The sequence below is a fragment of the Penicillium cosmopolitanum genome, assembly GCF_028827165.1.
Source record: "Penicillium cosmopolitanum strain IBT 29677 chromosome Unknown utg000006l:49.0-5199605.0:1.0-5204138.0, whole genome shotgun sequence".
Lineage (NCBI taxonomy): Eukaryota > Fungi > Ascomycota > Eurotiomycetes > Eurotiales > Aspergillaceae > Penicillium > Penicillium cosmopolitanum.
This window is the reverse complement of record NW_026622676.1, coordinates 1,905,093-1,920,946: the sequence shown is the minus strand read 5'-3', so window position 1 is coordinate 1,920,946 and position 15,854 is coordinate 1,905,093. Positions and strand designations below refer to the sequence as shown.

Genomic DNA, 15,854 nt, shown 5'->3' with positions numbered 1-15,854 from the left:
TTGTCTCCCTCCTTGACTGCTCCGGCGTCACGCGGCCCCAACCAACTTCCAAGTAAGCTCTTGTGACTAAGCAGCGCCTTCTGGCGTCTTGCGTCCGTCCTCGTCTCTTGACATCACATCCCCCCATCCACTTCATCTATCTGTCTCGCAACCCTATTTTCTCATCATCTCTTTGGATCTAAGCAGCCTTGCGCCCCGGGTTTGGCCATTCTGCTTTTTGCTTCTGATCCTGTGTCCCCCCACGGATTCTATTCTTCCCCCTGCTTCCTCTAGCTTCTGTGCTGCTTAGCTGAGCTCGACAGCTTCACAAAGATGCCCGAGAGGCGCTCCCTGCGATCAAACAACAAGTCGGACACCTCTTCATCCGCTAACGGTGAAAAGGCTCGTTCCAACTCTCAAAGTTCCAGTGCCAAAGACAAGGCCGCGCCTACGACTCGCGCCGCTGCCAGCAAGGCCAAAGCGGCCCCGGCAAAGAAAGGCGCCAAGGGCGCATCGGACGCCGCAATGGGAGAGGATGATAAGTCGAATGCCAACGGATCCAAGTCAACCGAGAACGGTGTGAATGGTTCCGAGGATGTTGAGATGGAGGAGGATACGGCAGGTGCGCCTACATCCTCAATCAACTCCAGTAAGAACCGGAATGGTGACGAGAAGATGACTGTTGTAGTGCCCCCGACCAAGGGATCCAAATCGACCGACAAGAAGAGTCAAGAGAAGGATGGGGATGTGACAATGGAAGGTACCGAGGATGATGACGCTGAAGCCGAGCCGGAGATCGATCCGACGACCAAGGCCATTCAAGGTTCGTTTGAGCTTTCCATTACCAGACTTCAAAAAGATCAATGATTAACGAGGTACACCTCTATTTGCCTCATTCCAGATATCAAAACCAACTTCACGCTCCTCGAGCGAGCCGTCGCCCACTTCGATCCCCGATTTACCCTCCGTGTCCTTCGATCGATATCCTCCATGCGGAAGCACATCACCCCCGAGGTCCTCGCTGAAGTGATTGTGGAAACATACCCTTCCTCCAACTCGACAGCCTCATTCCTGCTGGATGCTCTCGACCAGTCCAATGCCTTTGAAAGCGTTAGCTCGAGCATGGAGGTGGATTCGGAGAAGAACAAAGCGGCCCCGAAGGAGGTTCTGGCCGAGGTGGACGCATATCTTTCTATTCTGGTCCAGATCTACCTCTTTGATCAGCGCCAGATCCAGAAGGGTGCTAAGTTTTCGACTGATCTGATTGAGCGTCTCCGCGCTCTGAACCGCCGTACGCTAGACTCACTTGCGGCCCGCGTGTATTTCTATTATTCTCTGTTCTACGAGCAAATCGCTCCGCTTCCCCCATCTCCATCAGCGGCCGTTACTGCCATTCGTCAGCCGCTCCTGGCTGCCCTTCGAACTGCCGTTCTGCGAAAGGATGTCGACACCCAGGCTACTGTCATGACTTTGCTGCTCCGCAACTATCTGTCGACCTCGCACATCACCCAGGCGGATCTTCTGATTTCCCACAACAAGTTCCCCGCTGCTGCCTCGAATAACCAGATCGCCCGGTACCTCTTCTACCTTGGTCGTATTCGTGCCATCCAGCTCCAGTATACCGAAGCACACAGCCACTTGATCGGAGCTACTCGCAAGTCCCCTACCAGCCACAGTGCCCGCGGGTTCTACCAGTCCTCGCACAAGCTGCTTGTGGTAGTTGAGCTTCTGATGGGTGACATCCCAGACCGTTCGGTTTTCCGTCAACCAGCTCTGGAAAAGTCCATGCACCCTTACCTACTGCTCGCCCAGGCAGTGAGTGTTGGTGACCTGGATGGTTTCTTGAACATTGTCAACACACACAGCGCGGCATTCCGAAAGGATGGCACGTACACCCTGATTCTTCGTCTGCGACAGAACGTGATCAAGACTGGTATTCGCATGATGTCGTTGTCATACTCTCGCATCTCTTTGCGGGACATCTGCCTGCGTCTGGGCTTGGACAGCGAGGAGTCAGCTGAGTACATTGTGGCCAAGGCTATTCGGGATGGTGTCATCGAGGCCACCCTGGACCACGAGCACGGTTTCATGAAGAGCAAGGAAGTTGGTGACATCTACGCCACACGGGAGCCCGGCGAGGCATTCCACGAGCGTATTCGTGCCTGTTTGGCTCTACATGACGAGAGTGTCAAGGTATGTGTTTTCCCTCTCGCTATCAAATGATAATGAAACCGGATTGGAACTAATTTCATCTTTTTACAATTTACAGGCTATGCGATTCCCGATGAACCAGCACCGACTGGAGCTGAAGAGTGCTCAGGAGGCCCGGGAGCGGGAGCGCGAGCTTGCCAAGGAGATCCAGGAGGGAGACATGGATGATGAGGATGCTGGTGGTGATTTCGATGCCATCTAAGAGTGGCGGTGTCCGTATAATGGAGACATCCTTCTTTTCTTCTTTCCTCTCTCCACCCTGGCCCTATACGTCGGGTCCTTAACGTCGTAGCGGCCTTGTTCAACCCATGTGTTAATTGTGTGCAATTTCGCTTTTTTATTTTATATTTCCTTTGTTGGATATGTACTAAGGGGGATGTGCAGGACTGAACCGCCGGCGCAATTTTCTTGTCTCTTTTAACTTGAACCCATTTACCTCTGCATTGGAACTATGTCCTGAGCCCTGTTCTACTCCGTAGTATAAAGTACCGATCAACCGCGTTGTCCCCGAGGTGGCCTGCTACAGAATACGATGTAGCCCTAGTTGAGAATGTAAAAGGAATTGTATCGGAAAGCTTGTGTTCTGCGTCTCATCTGATTACATTGTATTTTCAACAGCATTTAATTTGATTATGATTGGCTGTAGAGCATCCCGATCCCAACAGTTCCTTCATGCGTGTCGGCGCTGCGGCGCTCACGCGTGGTCCGTGCCGACCCGAGAGCTTTCGAAATCTTCCCGTCGGATTGTTTCCTGTGGTCCCCCCCAGACTCCTCTCCAAGCACCTGGACCTCTCAACCCCGTCCCAATTCAAACTTCATGGTATAGACTCGCCCATAAATCTATCGCTGCCTTGAAGTCTTGCATTGAAGATGCGAGCTCGAACCGTATCGGCCGCCGGGCTGATCGTCACGCGCACTTCAACCCCGACGACCGTGTGCTCGCAATGCCTCCGCGATGACCTCCTCTTGTCTCCATTCCCCGTCCAATCCCGCAAATATCACCCAACAAGACGGCGGGATGCATCGCCATTTGGCGCCGCCGTGTCAGCTGCCCAGACCATCTTCAAGGGCCTGCCCAAGGCGCCTCCAGGCATCTCAGTCGACCCTCTGCGAATTGTCGGGAAAGAGCTGAAGTTTTTGAGCAAGAACATTCGCCAATTGCTGGGATCAGGTCATCCGGCTCTGGACAAGGTCGCTAAATATTATACCCACAGCGAAGGCAAGCATATGCGGCCATTGCTGGTTCTCCTCATGTCCCAGGCGACAGCGATAGACCCTCGCAAACTCCCAGCCGACCAGGCCAGTCCCAACCCAATCGATAACCCCCCTCAGCCAGCCCTCTATACTCGAAGACTCGAACCCAGCTCTTAGCCCGCTCGTATCGCGATCCGTCGAGAGCCACCAGTACAACATTGCCGGTGACGATAATATCCTCCCGTCGCAGCGCCGACTGGCCGAGATCACAGAACTCATTCACACCGCTTCCCTCCTCCACGACGATGTCATCGATAACGCCGTGACCCGCCGCGCCAATAGCTCCGCCAACACGGCCTTTGGAAACAAGATGGCCGTTCTGGCAGGTGATTTCCTCCTCGGTCGTGCGTCTGTGGCCCTGGCTCGACTGCGCGATCCGGAAGTGACTGAGTTGATGGCGACGGTCATTGCAAACCTGGTCGAGGGCGAGTTCATGCAGCTGAAGAACACGGCTCAGGACGAGTCCAACCCTTCTTACACCGATGACACCCTCAACTACTACCTCCAAAAGACCTATCTGAAGACCGCCAGTCTGATCAGCAAGTCTTGCCGCTCTTCAGCTGTGCTGGGTCGGTGCGCCCCTGAGGTTGTCGAGGCTTCCTACGCATACGGCCGCAATCTGGGACTCGCGTTCCAGCTGGTGGATGATATGTTGGATTACACTGTCACCGAGGCGGAGATGGGTAAGCCTGTCGGTGCTGATCTGGAGCTTGGTCTGGCAACCGCTCCCCTCCTCTTCGCTTGGAAGAGTAACCCCGAGCTTGGTCCTCTGGTTGGACGCAAGTTCCGCGAGGAGGGTGATGTGCAGAAGGTGAGAACCCCCTTTACCCTAACTACCTAACTAGATTTGTCTATTTTTCAAAACTAACAGTTATTTTTACAGGCGCGTGAGCTTGTCAACCAAAGCAACGGTGTGGAGCAGACTCGTCTCCTGGCTCAAGAGTATGCCGACAAGGCCGTTGCTGCCATTAGCGATTTCCCCGATGGAGAGGCCAAGTCCGGGCTGATTGATATGTGCGAGAAGACCATGAAACGGCGTAAGTAGAGCGTTTTGAGAGAAGTTTGTACCATTAGAACTATATACGCACTAGACGGATCTGTTGTGCTCCCCTTACTATTTTTCTTTTCTGGTTGTATGTACAGTATATATTTTATTAGATGCGAATGTTCGGATTGAGTTGATCAGGACATGGTTTTATTTCAAGTTAAATTTAGATCCCAAAGATTCAATGCCCAGATGTATGTGGTAACTAGTGCGGATGTGGATCTTTCAGCACTTTGATACGAGTTATACACACACCTGAGACTCTCGGGTACCTCGGTACATCGTGGCGGGCCTATGATGTTGGACATGATAGACACGTTTCGCGGTCAGACTTTGTGAAACATCGAGGGAAACCCTTGATGGGGGTCTATCAAGTAGGTCTCTTGGTATAGATATTTTCTCTTTGAGAAAGAAGGGGACTTTCTTGCCCTAATCTCACAGGGCTGACTGTTCCTGACAGCTGGTCGGATCCTGCGGGGTTTCCAGTACAGCCAGTTCAAAGGGTGTGTTATGAGAATACGATACTTATGTATTATACGTTTAGATACATGAGGTCACGCACTAATTTGCGGGAAGCTGTATTATAGTGGAGTATTATATCACGTAAAAACAATACCAAACGAGGCCCACATCAGCTCGGGAGGGACCACCTCCATCATCCGCAGCGCGTGAGAGTGGAAGCTGCAACTCCCCTGCTCTGTTCAGCTCTGTTCAGCTCTGCTACACGCCAGTCCCCAGTCGCTTTACACATTCTTTTCTTGCTATTACTTGTTTATCTCCCAGAGCCGGTCTCTCGTTACCTCGTTCGAGCCAACCCCCCACTACCTCCGGACGTGAACTGGTCAAATTATGGAGCTATCGACCCTCCCGCTCCCGCTTTGATCGACTGGTTCCCGATGGGCTCACTCGCCAGCTTTCTCGTCATTTACGTGCTTGGGGGTCTGACATTCTTCCCACTCCTCCTATCCTCAATCCTTATCTATGTCTACCTAACCCTTCCGAATGCTCCGACTGCCCGCACTCCGTACGCCCATGATGAGGTCCAGCGACCCGACGATGACGAGTATAGCCTGAAATCTGGCACGGGGACCGATCAGCTGGCGGAGAAATTCCACCGCACTCACGAATCTGATGTCGCCGCTGGTTATTTTGCTGTATGTCGTGAATATGTTCCCGGTGGTGTCAATGGGAAGCCCCCAGAGAGGACAACTCCCGCCGGGGAGGTGGTTGCGGCGGAGAGTCCCAGCGTTTATCAGGCGATGTACCGGAGCTTGTTCGATCGAAAGCAAACGCCCAGTATTGAGCCGGCAAAGACGAATGGGAAGAATACGAAACGAGCGCGGAATGTGTTTTACATTGTTCTCAGGTATGACTTGCATCTATCACACACTACAATGAAGTAGTGCCCGCTGGCGATGAACCTTTTGCTGACAAGAAATGGGATTTCCATAGACATGGCCACCTGATGCTCTATGACGATGTTAATCAGGTAGAAGTTCGCTATGTCATCTCTCTTGCTCACCACGATGTGACTATTCATGGGGGTGAAGGGGATATTCCTGAAGGTGAATTGTGGCTCAAAAGGAACGCCATTTGTCTGTCACGGCGACTGGATTCGCTGGCAGATCTTGGTGGTCCTACGCCCCCGTTCTATATGTTCTCCGAGAACTTGTCGGAAAAGGAAGACTTTTATTTCGCCATGCTTCACAATCAATCGAAGATGTGGAAGTCGAAGGATAGACCTCCGAAGCAACAAGACTTTGACGTGAAGCATATTGTTTCTCTGGTACAACGACTACACTCTTCTGAAGAGCAGCTTCAAACGCGTTGGATCAATGCATTCTTTGGGCGCCTTTTCCTCGCCTTGTACCGCACGCCCGAGATGGAGCAATTCATTCGAAACAAGATCACTAAAAAGATCTCACGCGTTAATAAACCGAACTTCATCAGCAAGATAGGGTTGCAGAGAATCGATATGGGTGAAGGTGCCCCGTTTATAACCAACCCCCGATTGAAAGACCTGACCGTCGACGGTAACTGCTGTGTGGAGATGGATGTCCAATACACAGGAAATTTCCGGGTTGAGATATCAGCGACGGTGCGCATTGATCTCGGGCAGCGTTTCAAAGCAAGAGAAGTTGATATCGTGCTGGCAGTAGTGCTGAAGAAACTTGAGGGCCATTTACTGGTCCGTTTCAAGCCCCCTCCCAGTAATCGATTCTGGATGTCATTTGAAACCATGCCGAGGATGGTGATGGACATCGAGCCCATTGTCAGCTCGAAGCAGATTACTTTCAGCCCCATCCTCCGCACCATCGAAAGCAAGATTCGTGAGGTGGTGGCAGAGAGTATCGTTTTACCTTTCTGGGATGATGTGCCTTTCCACGAAACTGTCGGCCAGGCTTTCCGTGGTGGTATCTGGCAGCGGGACGAGCCTGATGCGGAAACTACTCAGGTGGATATACCTGACGAGTCTGGTGCTCCTCCGCCCACCACGAAGGATGCCTCCGAGCCTTCAATCGATGTCTTGAAGTCCAAGGATGACCGAACAATGAGCATGCCTGTTCTTCCCAAATCTCCCGACGCCGGCGTGAAGGCACGCAAAGGCCCGAAATCATTCGTCTTTCCTTCGCAGCCAAATAGCCCGGCAGCGTCGTCTACAAGCTTTGACAGGGCAGACACCAAGCCATTTCACCGTTCGATGCGCTCACAAACGTTCTCCCAGGCAGCAGATCCGGTTGTGACTGCAGATAATGCCAAAGTGAACAAAGTTGGCTCCGGCCAGAAAGACAGCGAGAAGAGTAGTGCAACGAGTGCAATGATCGAAATATCAAATCGCTCACCACCTGCTTCTCCGCACCGTACCCCGAACAACTCACCCCCCACCGGAGGTCTTATGTTGCCCAAGAGCGCAGTTCACAGCCGTGAGCCATCCATTGCGGAGTCTCTCGATGGAGCCAGCCTCGCCAGCGATAATGTCATCACGAGCCCCTCTTCTGCTCGCCTCGACAACAGCTCCTATTCCAGTGCTCGAAGCTCGCGTGGAAGCTCCACTACTTCAATCAACACCTCGATTGCTAGCGAGCAGCCCCGCCGCCGAAGTACGATCGAGTCCTTGACCCGGACCCTGACTTCAGCCTCGTCTTCCAACGACAAGGCCATTGGAAATCTCACCATCGGATCAGCCACTGCGGCTGCGAAGAAATGGAGCTGGAGTGTCTTCGGCAAAGGGGAGATGAACGAGAATCGAGAAGCATCCCAACCTCCAGCACGCACACTCGACGAACCCATTGGGCGTGGCCACCCGCATCCTCCTCCGGGAGCACCACTGCCCCGTCCAGACAAGTATGCTCTGAAGAGAAACTCAGGAACATTGCCTAAACGCAAGCCTGTCGGGGTGCCGAATCCAATTCAACGACCCATGGTGGCTGATAAACCAAGTGTCCGACCTACAGCTCTTCCTCGCAGGAAACCTATCCCTTCATCGATGCGTAGTGTGAGCGGCAGTGGTGGTGGTGGTGGTGGTGGTGGTGGTGGTGGTGGTGGTGGCGGCGGCGCCGAGGAATTACTGGTGGTTGAAGCACCCAATGACTCGGCGCCAAATAGTCCAGCCGACGCAGATATTGACCCAGAGGAGGGTCTGACGGAGCCCATACTCCTTGAGAATGACACTTCTCCTGCAGATACTGATGTCGCCAGCGTGTCGCAGTCATGGGAAGATGAGGGGACCCCGGATTCCCAATCCCAGCACTCTGTAGATCAGAGACCAACTTCGAAATCAGGCAGCAGCGAAGGAACCCCGTCTCTCAAGTCGGTAGACATCCCAGTCCCATCATCCTGATTGATCTTGATTCGGGGTATTGTTGTTTTATTGATTTTTGGGATTCGAGCCATCGGGCTGGCCCGATAAGAAGCCCGTGTGACCATAGGATGGCGTTGAAGGTGCTCTTTTTATTCTATCTTATTCTATTTTGGCTTTTATTCTCTGTTGCTATGGACTCCATCTTAGCTTTGCGTTGCAGTAGCAGGATGGAGGATTGTGTTTTATGGGGCTCCTTAAGTATGGCAATACCCGGCCCTGGTTGTATAAAGTTGAGATATTCTTTGGGCCGTGGTATGACAGGACCGAATTTAGATTTAGGAATTCAGATCATCTTCATTTATATTCTGCGGTATATTGTAAGAGTAATATATACTTTTGTAAATACCTTGTACCAGTAGATATTACGTTGCCTTTGAACGTGGCGCAGTGGTGATTCTCACCGCACTCGACAAGGGATGGACGGGCTTAGGCGTCGCCAAGACTGACAGGCGCCAGCTTTCCCCCCCAACGTCATTGCACTCCACGTGCGACTCCAACTTCTCCTCTACACTTAACCTTCATCTTCTCCGGTCGGCGCTCTCTTTGATAATACCGCGCTGTCCGGACTTGGGAATCTGTCGCGAAGCTACGACTTCCTTTCCAGGTTGCCCCTGAGCTTGTCCCGCATTGCCCCCCGGTCAAGATGAGTCGGTACGCGGAACCCCAATTCGCTCCCTTTGAGCGAGCACACGACTAACAAGGACGATCTAGAACGGAGGCTGATCTGGCCATCAATATCCGAAAGGCCACTAGTATCGGTAAGAGCTTGTTCAAGACTGTGAGAAGTTGCTTAAGGAATCCCCGGAGGCTAACCGTTCTACCCGCATGATAGAGGAAACCGCTCCCAAACGTACGTCCTGATTGCGCTCTCTCGCTATCCTTTCGAAGAAAGAAGAATTACGAAGAATATCGAACTTTGCGTCTAACACTCCACACTATTTGCAGGGAAACATGTGCGAAGCTGCATTGTCTACACGTGGGACCATAAGTCGTCGGCGGCTTTCTGGGCCGGCATGAAAGTGTATGTCGTTCGAGGATACAATGATATAACCAAGGGATGATAGTTACTGACCAGGAATTGTCAATTGCAGGCAGCCCGTTCTCGCCGACGAGGTCCAGACATTCAAGGCCCTCATCACGATACACAAGGTTCTCCAGGAGGGTCACCCGATCGTCGTGCGCGAGGCGCAGCAGCACTCCAATTGGGTTGACAGCTTGATGCGAGGAGTTGGAGGCGATGGTGTATGCGGTAAGATATTTGCGCAACTCCCTTTCCCCCTCTGTCGATCACACTCTGGACCGACGGTTGTATATACGAGAGATGCGCTGACATGGTACTTTGTTGTTAGGATATGCCCCGCTTATTCGCGAATACGTCTTCTTCCTCGAGTCAAAGCTCAATTTCCACCGCAATCATCCTGAATTCAACGGCACGTTCTCCCTGACACTCCGATTTAAAGCCGAGACCCGGGCTAACGAAACCAGGATTGTTTGAATATGAGGAATATATCAGTTTGAAGACGATCAATGATCCGAATGAAGGGTGCGCATGAGCCTTTGTCCTTTGCAAATCCATTGCGGATCAAGTGCTGACGGATCTATAGTTATGAGACTATTACCGATCTTATGACCCTGCAGGACCAGATCGATGCTTTCCAGAAGCTGATCTTCTCGCATTTCCAATCTGGTACTCACAATGAGTGCCGTATCTCTGCCTTGGTGCCGCTTGTGCAGGAGAGCTATGGAATTTATAAGTTCATCACTAGCATGCTGCGAGCTATGCACACAAGTATGTTTCTTTTCCTTATCTTCCCAGACTCTTCTTGCGAAATTGCTGACCCTTTAACCCTACAAAAGCCACTGGTGATGATGAAGCCCTTGAACCGCTCCGAGGCCGTTACGATGCCCAGCATCACCGTCTTGTTCGATTCTATTACGAGTGCTCGAACCTCCGTTATCTTACCAGTCTAATCACCATCCCCAAATTGCCGCAGGATCCACCAAGTCTCCTGGGAGAAGATGACGAGCGACCAGCTCTGCCCAGACGCCCAGCCAGGGAGGTGGAAGCTCAGCCTTCTCCCCCACCCAAGGTGGCCGCCGAGCCAGAGCCCATCAGCGACTTCTGGACCACCGAGGCGAGACGCCAGCAAGAAGAATATGAGGCCGAGCAAGCCCGTTTGGCGCAGCAGTGGGAAGAGCAGCAGCGTCAGCAGCAGGCTCACCAACAACAAGCCCAGCTTGACTTCGAGGAACAGCAGCGCCAGCAGGCTGAGCAGCAACGCTTGGCACAAGAGCAACTCCTTCGCGATCAATACCAAACACATACCCAAGGTCGCTTGGCTGAGCTGGAGCAAGAGAATCTGAACGCGCGTGCGCAGTACGAGCGGGATCAGCTAATGCTTCAGCAGTATGACCGCCGTGTTAAGGACTTGGAGGAACAGATGAACAACCTGAATTCGAACATCAATCTGCAAAACTCCTCCAAGGACGAACAAATCCGGGCTCTACAGGAACAGGTTAACACCTGGCGATCCAAGTATGAAGCCCTCGCCAAGCTCTACTCGCAGCTGCGACAAGAGCATCTGGATCTCTTGACGACTACCAAGAGCTTGAAGATCAAGGCCGCATCCGCACAGGAGGCGATTGACCGCCGCGAAAAGCTGGAGCGCGAGCTCAAGACCAAGAACTTGGAGCTGGCTGATATGATTCGGGAGCGTGATCGTGCTTTGCACGACAAGGACCGTGTCTCTGGTACCAACAAGGAAGATTTGGAGAAGCTTAAGCGGGAGCTCCGCATGGCGATTGACCGTGCTGAGAACGCTGAGCGATCAAAGGGCACTGAGATCTCATCTATGCTGTCCAAGTATAATCGTGAGATGGCCGACTTGGAAGAGGCTCTTCGGGTAAGAATTGTTCCTTTTTTACACTCATGGTGGTGCCAGTGACTAACTTCTTTTTTTTAGAATAAAAACCGTGCTTTGGAGGACATTCAAGGCCGCAACTCCGAACGTTCGGGAGACCACGATCTCGCTCTCCAAGAAAAGGATGAGGAGATTGAGGTTTACAAGTCTGGTATGGAGCAGGCTCTTATGGAGCTGGAGGAGCTGAAGCTGGTTAGTTACACCACTGCGAAGATTTTGCCTCCGTCTTTTTCTAACGATGAAACTTTTAGAACCAAGGTGATGTGGACCATGCGCTTGACAGCCAAATCGACACAGTGCTTCACGGAACGGTGGCCAAGATCAACGATATCATTGACTCTGTGCTGCAAGCCGGTGTACAGCGCGTAGACGACGCGATGTATGAGCTGGACTCGTCCATGCAAGCCGGTAACCAGAATGCCTCGCCTCCATACGTGCTGTCACAGATCGAGAAGGCCGCGGCTTCCGCCACCGAATTCTCAACCGCCTTTAACAACTTCATCGCCGATGGACCCAACAGCCCGCACGCCGAGATCATCCGCACAGTATCCGTCTTCTCAGGCTCAATTGCCGATACGCTGAGCAACACCAAGGGTCTGTCCCGCTTTGCCAACGATGACAAGAGCTCGGATCAACTGTTTGGCGCGGCTCGCAAGTCCGCACAGGCTACAGTCCGCTTCTTCCGCGGCCTGCAGTCATTCCGCCTTGAGGGCATGGAGGCCGACCACAAGACCGACGTCGTCATCAACAATAACCTGGAAGTGCAGCGAGACCTGCAGTCCCTGTCGAAGCTGGTTGAGTCCTTCACCCCCAAGAGCAGCAAGATCAGCACCAAGGGCGATCTCGGCGACCTCGTCGATTCCGAACTCACAAAGGCCGCCGATGCAATTGAGGCCGCTGCCGCGCGCCTGGCCAAGCTCAAGAACAAGCCCCGTGATGGCTACTCTACCTACGAGCTTCGCATCAGTGACTCCATCCTGGCCGCTGCTATTGCCGTGACCACTGCGATCGCAGAGCTGATCAAGGCCGCCACCGTCTCGCAGGAAGAAATTGTTCGCGAGGGCCGCGGTAGCGCTTCCAAAACAGCCTTCTACAAGAAGAACAACCGCTGGACAGAGGGTTTGATCTCCGCAGCCAAGGCCGTTGCCGGTTCGACCAACACTTTGATCGAGACCGCTGATGGTGTCATCTCCGGTCGCAACTCGCCCGAACAACTCATCGTTGCGTCCAACGACGTCGCCGCCAGCACTGCCCAGCTCGTCGCCGCTAGTCGTGTCAAGGCTACCTTCATGAGCAAGTCCCAGGACCGACTGGAGGGTGCTAGCAAGGCCGTTGGAGCCGCTTGCCGCGCCTTGGTGCGACAAGTGCAGGATATCATCAAGGAGAAGCACAGCGGTGATAATGAGGCGGAGGACTACGCGACCCTGAGCTCTCACGAGTTCAAGGTGCGCGAGATGGAGCAGCAGGTACGTATCTTTCAACTACTTCTCTTCCACTATCATTCCCCTCCCCTCCCCCCTCCCCATCCCCATCCCCATCCCCATCCACCCACGACCGGTCGGTCCTTTACCATGTGTCGAACCAAACCGCTAACCTTGATAAAAATTCCAGGTCGAAATCCTACAACTGGAGAACGGACTCGCCCGCGCCCGCCAACGCCTCGGCGAAATGCGCAAGATCTCATACCAGGAGGAGTAAACCGAATCTCTCTTTTGATTTACCCTCGTCCTTCGCCATCGTCGTTTCGCAATGATTGGCCCCCTTTCCACTTTCCACTGTGTATATCCTGGAACTATCTCCCTCTCGGGGAAATGGGATCTCTTGTCTTGTCTTATCTTATCTTTTCTTGCCCCCAATCCAAAGTATTGATCCTGATCCCCTTTCTTGTCCTCTACAAATATCGCTCGTCCTTGTCTTTAGCTTCTATCATCGAGACCAGCGAATGTATCAAGTCTCTCCCTCTTTCTTTCAAGTTCTTTCGACTTCGTTTCCGACTTGGCAGATGTCTGTAGCCCGGTATGTAACACGTACCTACGTAGACGGTGATGATCCCGCTCCTCCGCTCTCTCGTGCCTCGTAGCTTCGAATAGGAGATGTGTATACGTATGTATCTACTACTCCTATACCCAACCCGACTCGAATTCTCTCCACGCTACGAAGATTCTACTGAACCCGATCAGCGTCAGGCCTAGCGGCATGGTCAGCTCACGCCGTGACTTCATGCACGCATGACTAGGATATCCTTGTCTGCATTGCATTTGCTTTTATTCAAGTTTCTTTCTGTTGGCGATTGCACCCAGGGCATGCCGTTTGTCATTATAGTAGATAGGTAGATATAGCGTGAAGATTTCCTCCATCGCATAAATCTCCATCCTCTTCCTTCATCTTCATGTTCCATGTTCCATCTCATCCTCCTGTCTCTCCTACTAAAATCTACATTCGAGATGATCTGCGAAAAGGCCCCGATTCCAACTTGCGGATCTCGAACGGCGCAAGGATGGATGGGACCTTTTAGATTCAAGGTAATCTTGATTGCGGAGATCACTGGAGGTCTATGGAATCTACAAGACTACGGTGGAGAAAGAAAGGATGTGCAAGACATCCGGGACTTTTGTTTTGTGAGGTTTTTTTTTTTTTTTGAGTGTATATACTAATGTACATCGCTAACAATAAGGAGAAAAACAAAAAAACAAAAAAGAAAAAAAAAGAAATGGGGAATGGGGAATGGGGGAATAACGCAACAGGAAACGGGCAGACAACACACGAGTACCTCGGGAGGTGGTGTTATATAGATGGGTATGATGATTCAGAACGCGAATGGTGACCGGCGCGCCGTGGTGGACCCCATCAATCCTTTTCGGAGTTGTTCAACAAGACCTGTCTGACTGCTGTCTTTCCGGCGAGGTTTGTTAAGTGCGAGGTGTCGTGTGTGAGTCTGGAGACGATAGATATGCTTTCCTTGCGCATACTGAAACTTACTTTCCTTTCGTGAACTGTGACTTGTTTTCTTTGCTGTGTGTATTGACCAATGCATCAACTCGTTATAGCTGAAATCGCGATGGGTGATAGAAAACCTAGCTGTTGCTAGGAAGCGGGGGCACGCCAGAAATTGAACCGTCATTCCGTCTGGCGCGGTATCCGTCAGAAGTCTCCATCCGCTCGTCATCGAAACGTGCCAGGCTGTTGAGGTCAATGGCGGGCCAGTAAACTAAGTCCTGGTCGGGGTCCAAACTGTCATCGACAACAGAGTATGTGTCCTCCAGGTCGAGTTCCCAGTTTCGTTCATCAAAGAGACCGGCAAGGGGATCGTCAATCACAGGTTGATCAGGGTCGATACGAACCGCCATTTGACCATTCTCACGAGGAGAATTCTCATACGGCCAAATGGAACTTGGATATTGCTCCATTTGGTAGAGTTCACTGGCTTGAAGAAACGCCACAATTTCACTGATTTCGATCGTACGGACATGTGGAATAATCCGCTCGTTCAGATTTGGACCATGGACCTTGTATCTCCGCTCTGGGAATAGTTGCAGCTCGACAGTAAAACCACACAGAGCCAAGTAGGCTCGGGGCAAGGGCATTCCCATGTAATTGGCAACAAGTCGAATGAACAGGGGCAGGGTGGGGTCTTCCATCCGGAAATTGTCGCGGATGATTGTGTATGCCCTTGCCAAAAGTGACCAGTGGGACTTGAGTGGATCAGTCTTCCAAATTTCACTCAGCAGACTAGATTTCGTCGCCTGGCGAATGCCAGGGAAAATGCCAGAAAAGTAACCTAAAACTTTTAGCATGGAACAAAAGAATGAATATGTGGAATTACTTACTGCGAAACGCCATAAAGCAGTTAAGAGCTCTGCGTTTGGAGGGAGGCCCCGGCGGAGGACTGATCTGCTCGCTCGGGTTGGAGAACACATGGAAGGGTAAAATGAGCGGGGCCCGATCTGATTCCTGGGACTGCTCCAGGGATAGCCGGTTGTTGGCGAAAACCAGACGAGGGCCGACTGGTGCATAATGTGTTTCGGAAAACCAGCTTGTTGGGATTTTAGCGACCATCGTGGCAGCAAAGTCCTCAAAAGTCAGCTCCGCCGTCCACAATCCCAGGATTCGGAAAGCACGATCAACTGGAACGGCCGTCAAATAGTCAAAGAAGCGCAGTATGGTAGGAGTCCATTCTGCTTCCTCTCGGATTCGTCTGTCCTCGTCGCTTTGAGAAATTATCGGGATGAGTCGGGTGTGGTTTCGCTGAATGGGTTCGGTAGCCGCCATTGCAGAAAATTATGATTGAGAAGGAGATTTTTTTCAATTGCAAGTAGCGACTGTGAAGAAATCGCACGAAGACCAAGCTTGACGGTCACCGTACCCAAGTGAAGAAAGAACTGACCCAGATATCCTCTTGGGAGATGAGAGGAGGGTCAAAGAAAAGGATGAATCCTCGACAAAGCGCAAGGAATCAAACCGGTTCGCCACGTCTGGAGGAGCGTTACGTTCGCCGGAGAGAAGACCTGCGGATGCTGGGTTGGATCGAGAGGGGCGGTTGTCGATGAGAGTCGGGAAAAGGAGATGAGAATCCGCGTGAGAG

General features: G+C 52.1%; 5 protein-coding genes across 5 annotated transcripts; 4 read left to right on the top strand and 1 right to left on the bottom strand.

Moving 5' to 3' along the window:
* Window positions 1-312: 312 nt before the first annotated feature.
* N7509_005268 (proteasome regulatory particle lid subunit RPN3) lies at window positions 313-2,392 on the top strand (the record flags this gene model as incomplete). Its single annotated transcript, XM_056629905.1, has 3 exons — window positions 313-802; window positions 881-2,172; window positions 2,249-2,392. The coding sequence occupies 3 exons, from the start codon at window positions 313-315 to the stop codon at window positions 2,390-2,392; spliced, it is 1,926 nt and encodes a 641-aa protein (XP_056489207.1).
* A 668-nt stretch (window positions 2,393-3,060) lies between these two features.
* On the top strand, window positions 3,061-4,489 carry N7509_005267 (trans-hexaprenyltranstransferase; the record flags this gene model as incomplete). Its single annotated transcript, XM_056629904.1, has 3 exons — window positions 3,061-3,493; window positions 3,555-4,255; window positions 4,328-4,489. The coding sequence occupies 3 exons, from the start codon at window positions 3,061-3,063 to the stop codon at window positions 4,487-4,489; spliced, it is 1,296 nt and encodes a 431-aa protein (XP_056489206.1).
* Window positions 4,490-5,274: 785 nt separating this feature from the next.
* Window positions 5,275-8,330, top strand: N7509_005266 (SMP domain-containing protein; the record flags this gene model as incomplete). Its single annotated transcript, XM_056629903.1, has 2 exons — window positions 5,275-5,855; window positions 5,942-8,330. Coding segments are annotated over 2 exons (2,970 nt in total), but the record flags the coding sequence as incomplete, so codon positions are not given.
* Window positions 8,331-8,994: 664 nt separating this feature from the next.
* On the top strand, window positions 8,995-12,970 carry N7509_005265 (putative cytoskeleton assembly control protein Sla2; the record flags this gene model as incomplete). Its single annotated transcript, XM_056629902.1, has 11 exons — window positions 8,995-9,002; window positions 9,063-9,109; window positions 9,184-9,201; window positions 9,297-9,372; window positions 9,443-9,600; window positions 9,837-9,894; window positions 9,956-10,140; window positions 10,209-11,254; window positions 11,315-11,464; window positions 11,524-12,738; window positions 12,884-12,970. The coding sequence occupies 11 exons, from the start codon at window positions 8,995-8,997 to the stop codon at window positions 12,968-12,970; spliced, it is 3,048 nt and encodes a 1,015-aa protein (XP_056489204.1).
* Window positions 12,971-14,346: 1,376 nt separating this feature from the next.
* Window positions 14,347-15,541, bottom strand: N7509_005264 (Mating type protein; the record flags this gene model as incomplete). The annotated part of the gene is made up of 2 exons (XM_056629901.1): window positions 14,347-15,050; window positions 15,100-15,541. 2 exons carry the CDS (start codon window positions 15,539-15,541, stop codon window positions 14,347-14,349), a joined length of 1,146 nt encoding a protein of 381 aa, XP_056489203.1.
* Between the last annotated feature and the right edge of the window lie 313 nt (window positions 15,542-15,854).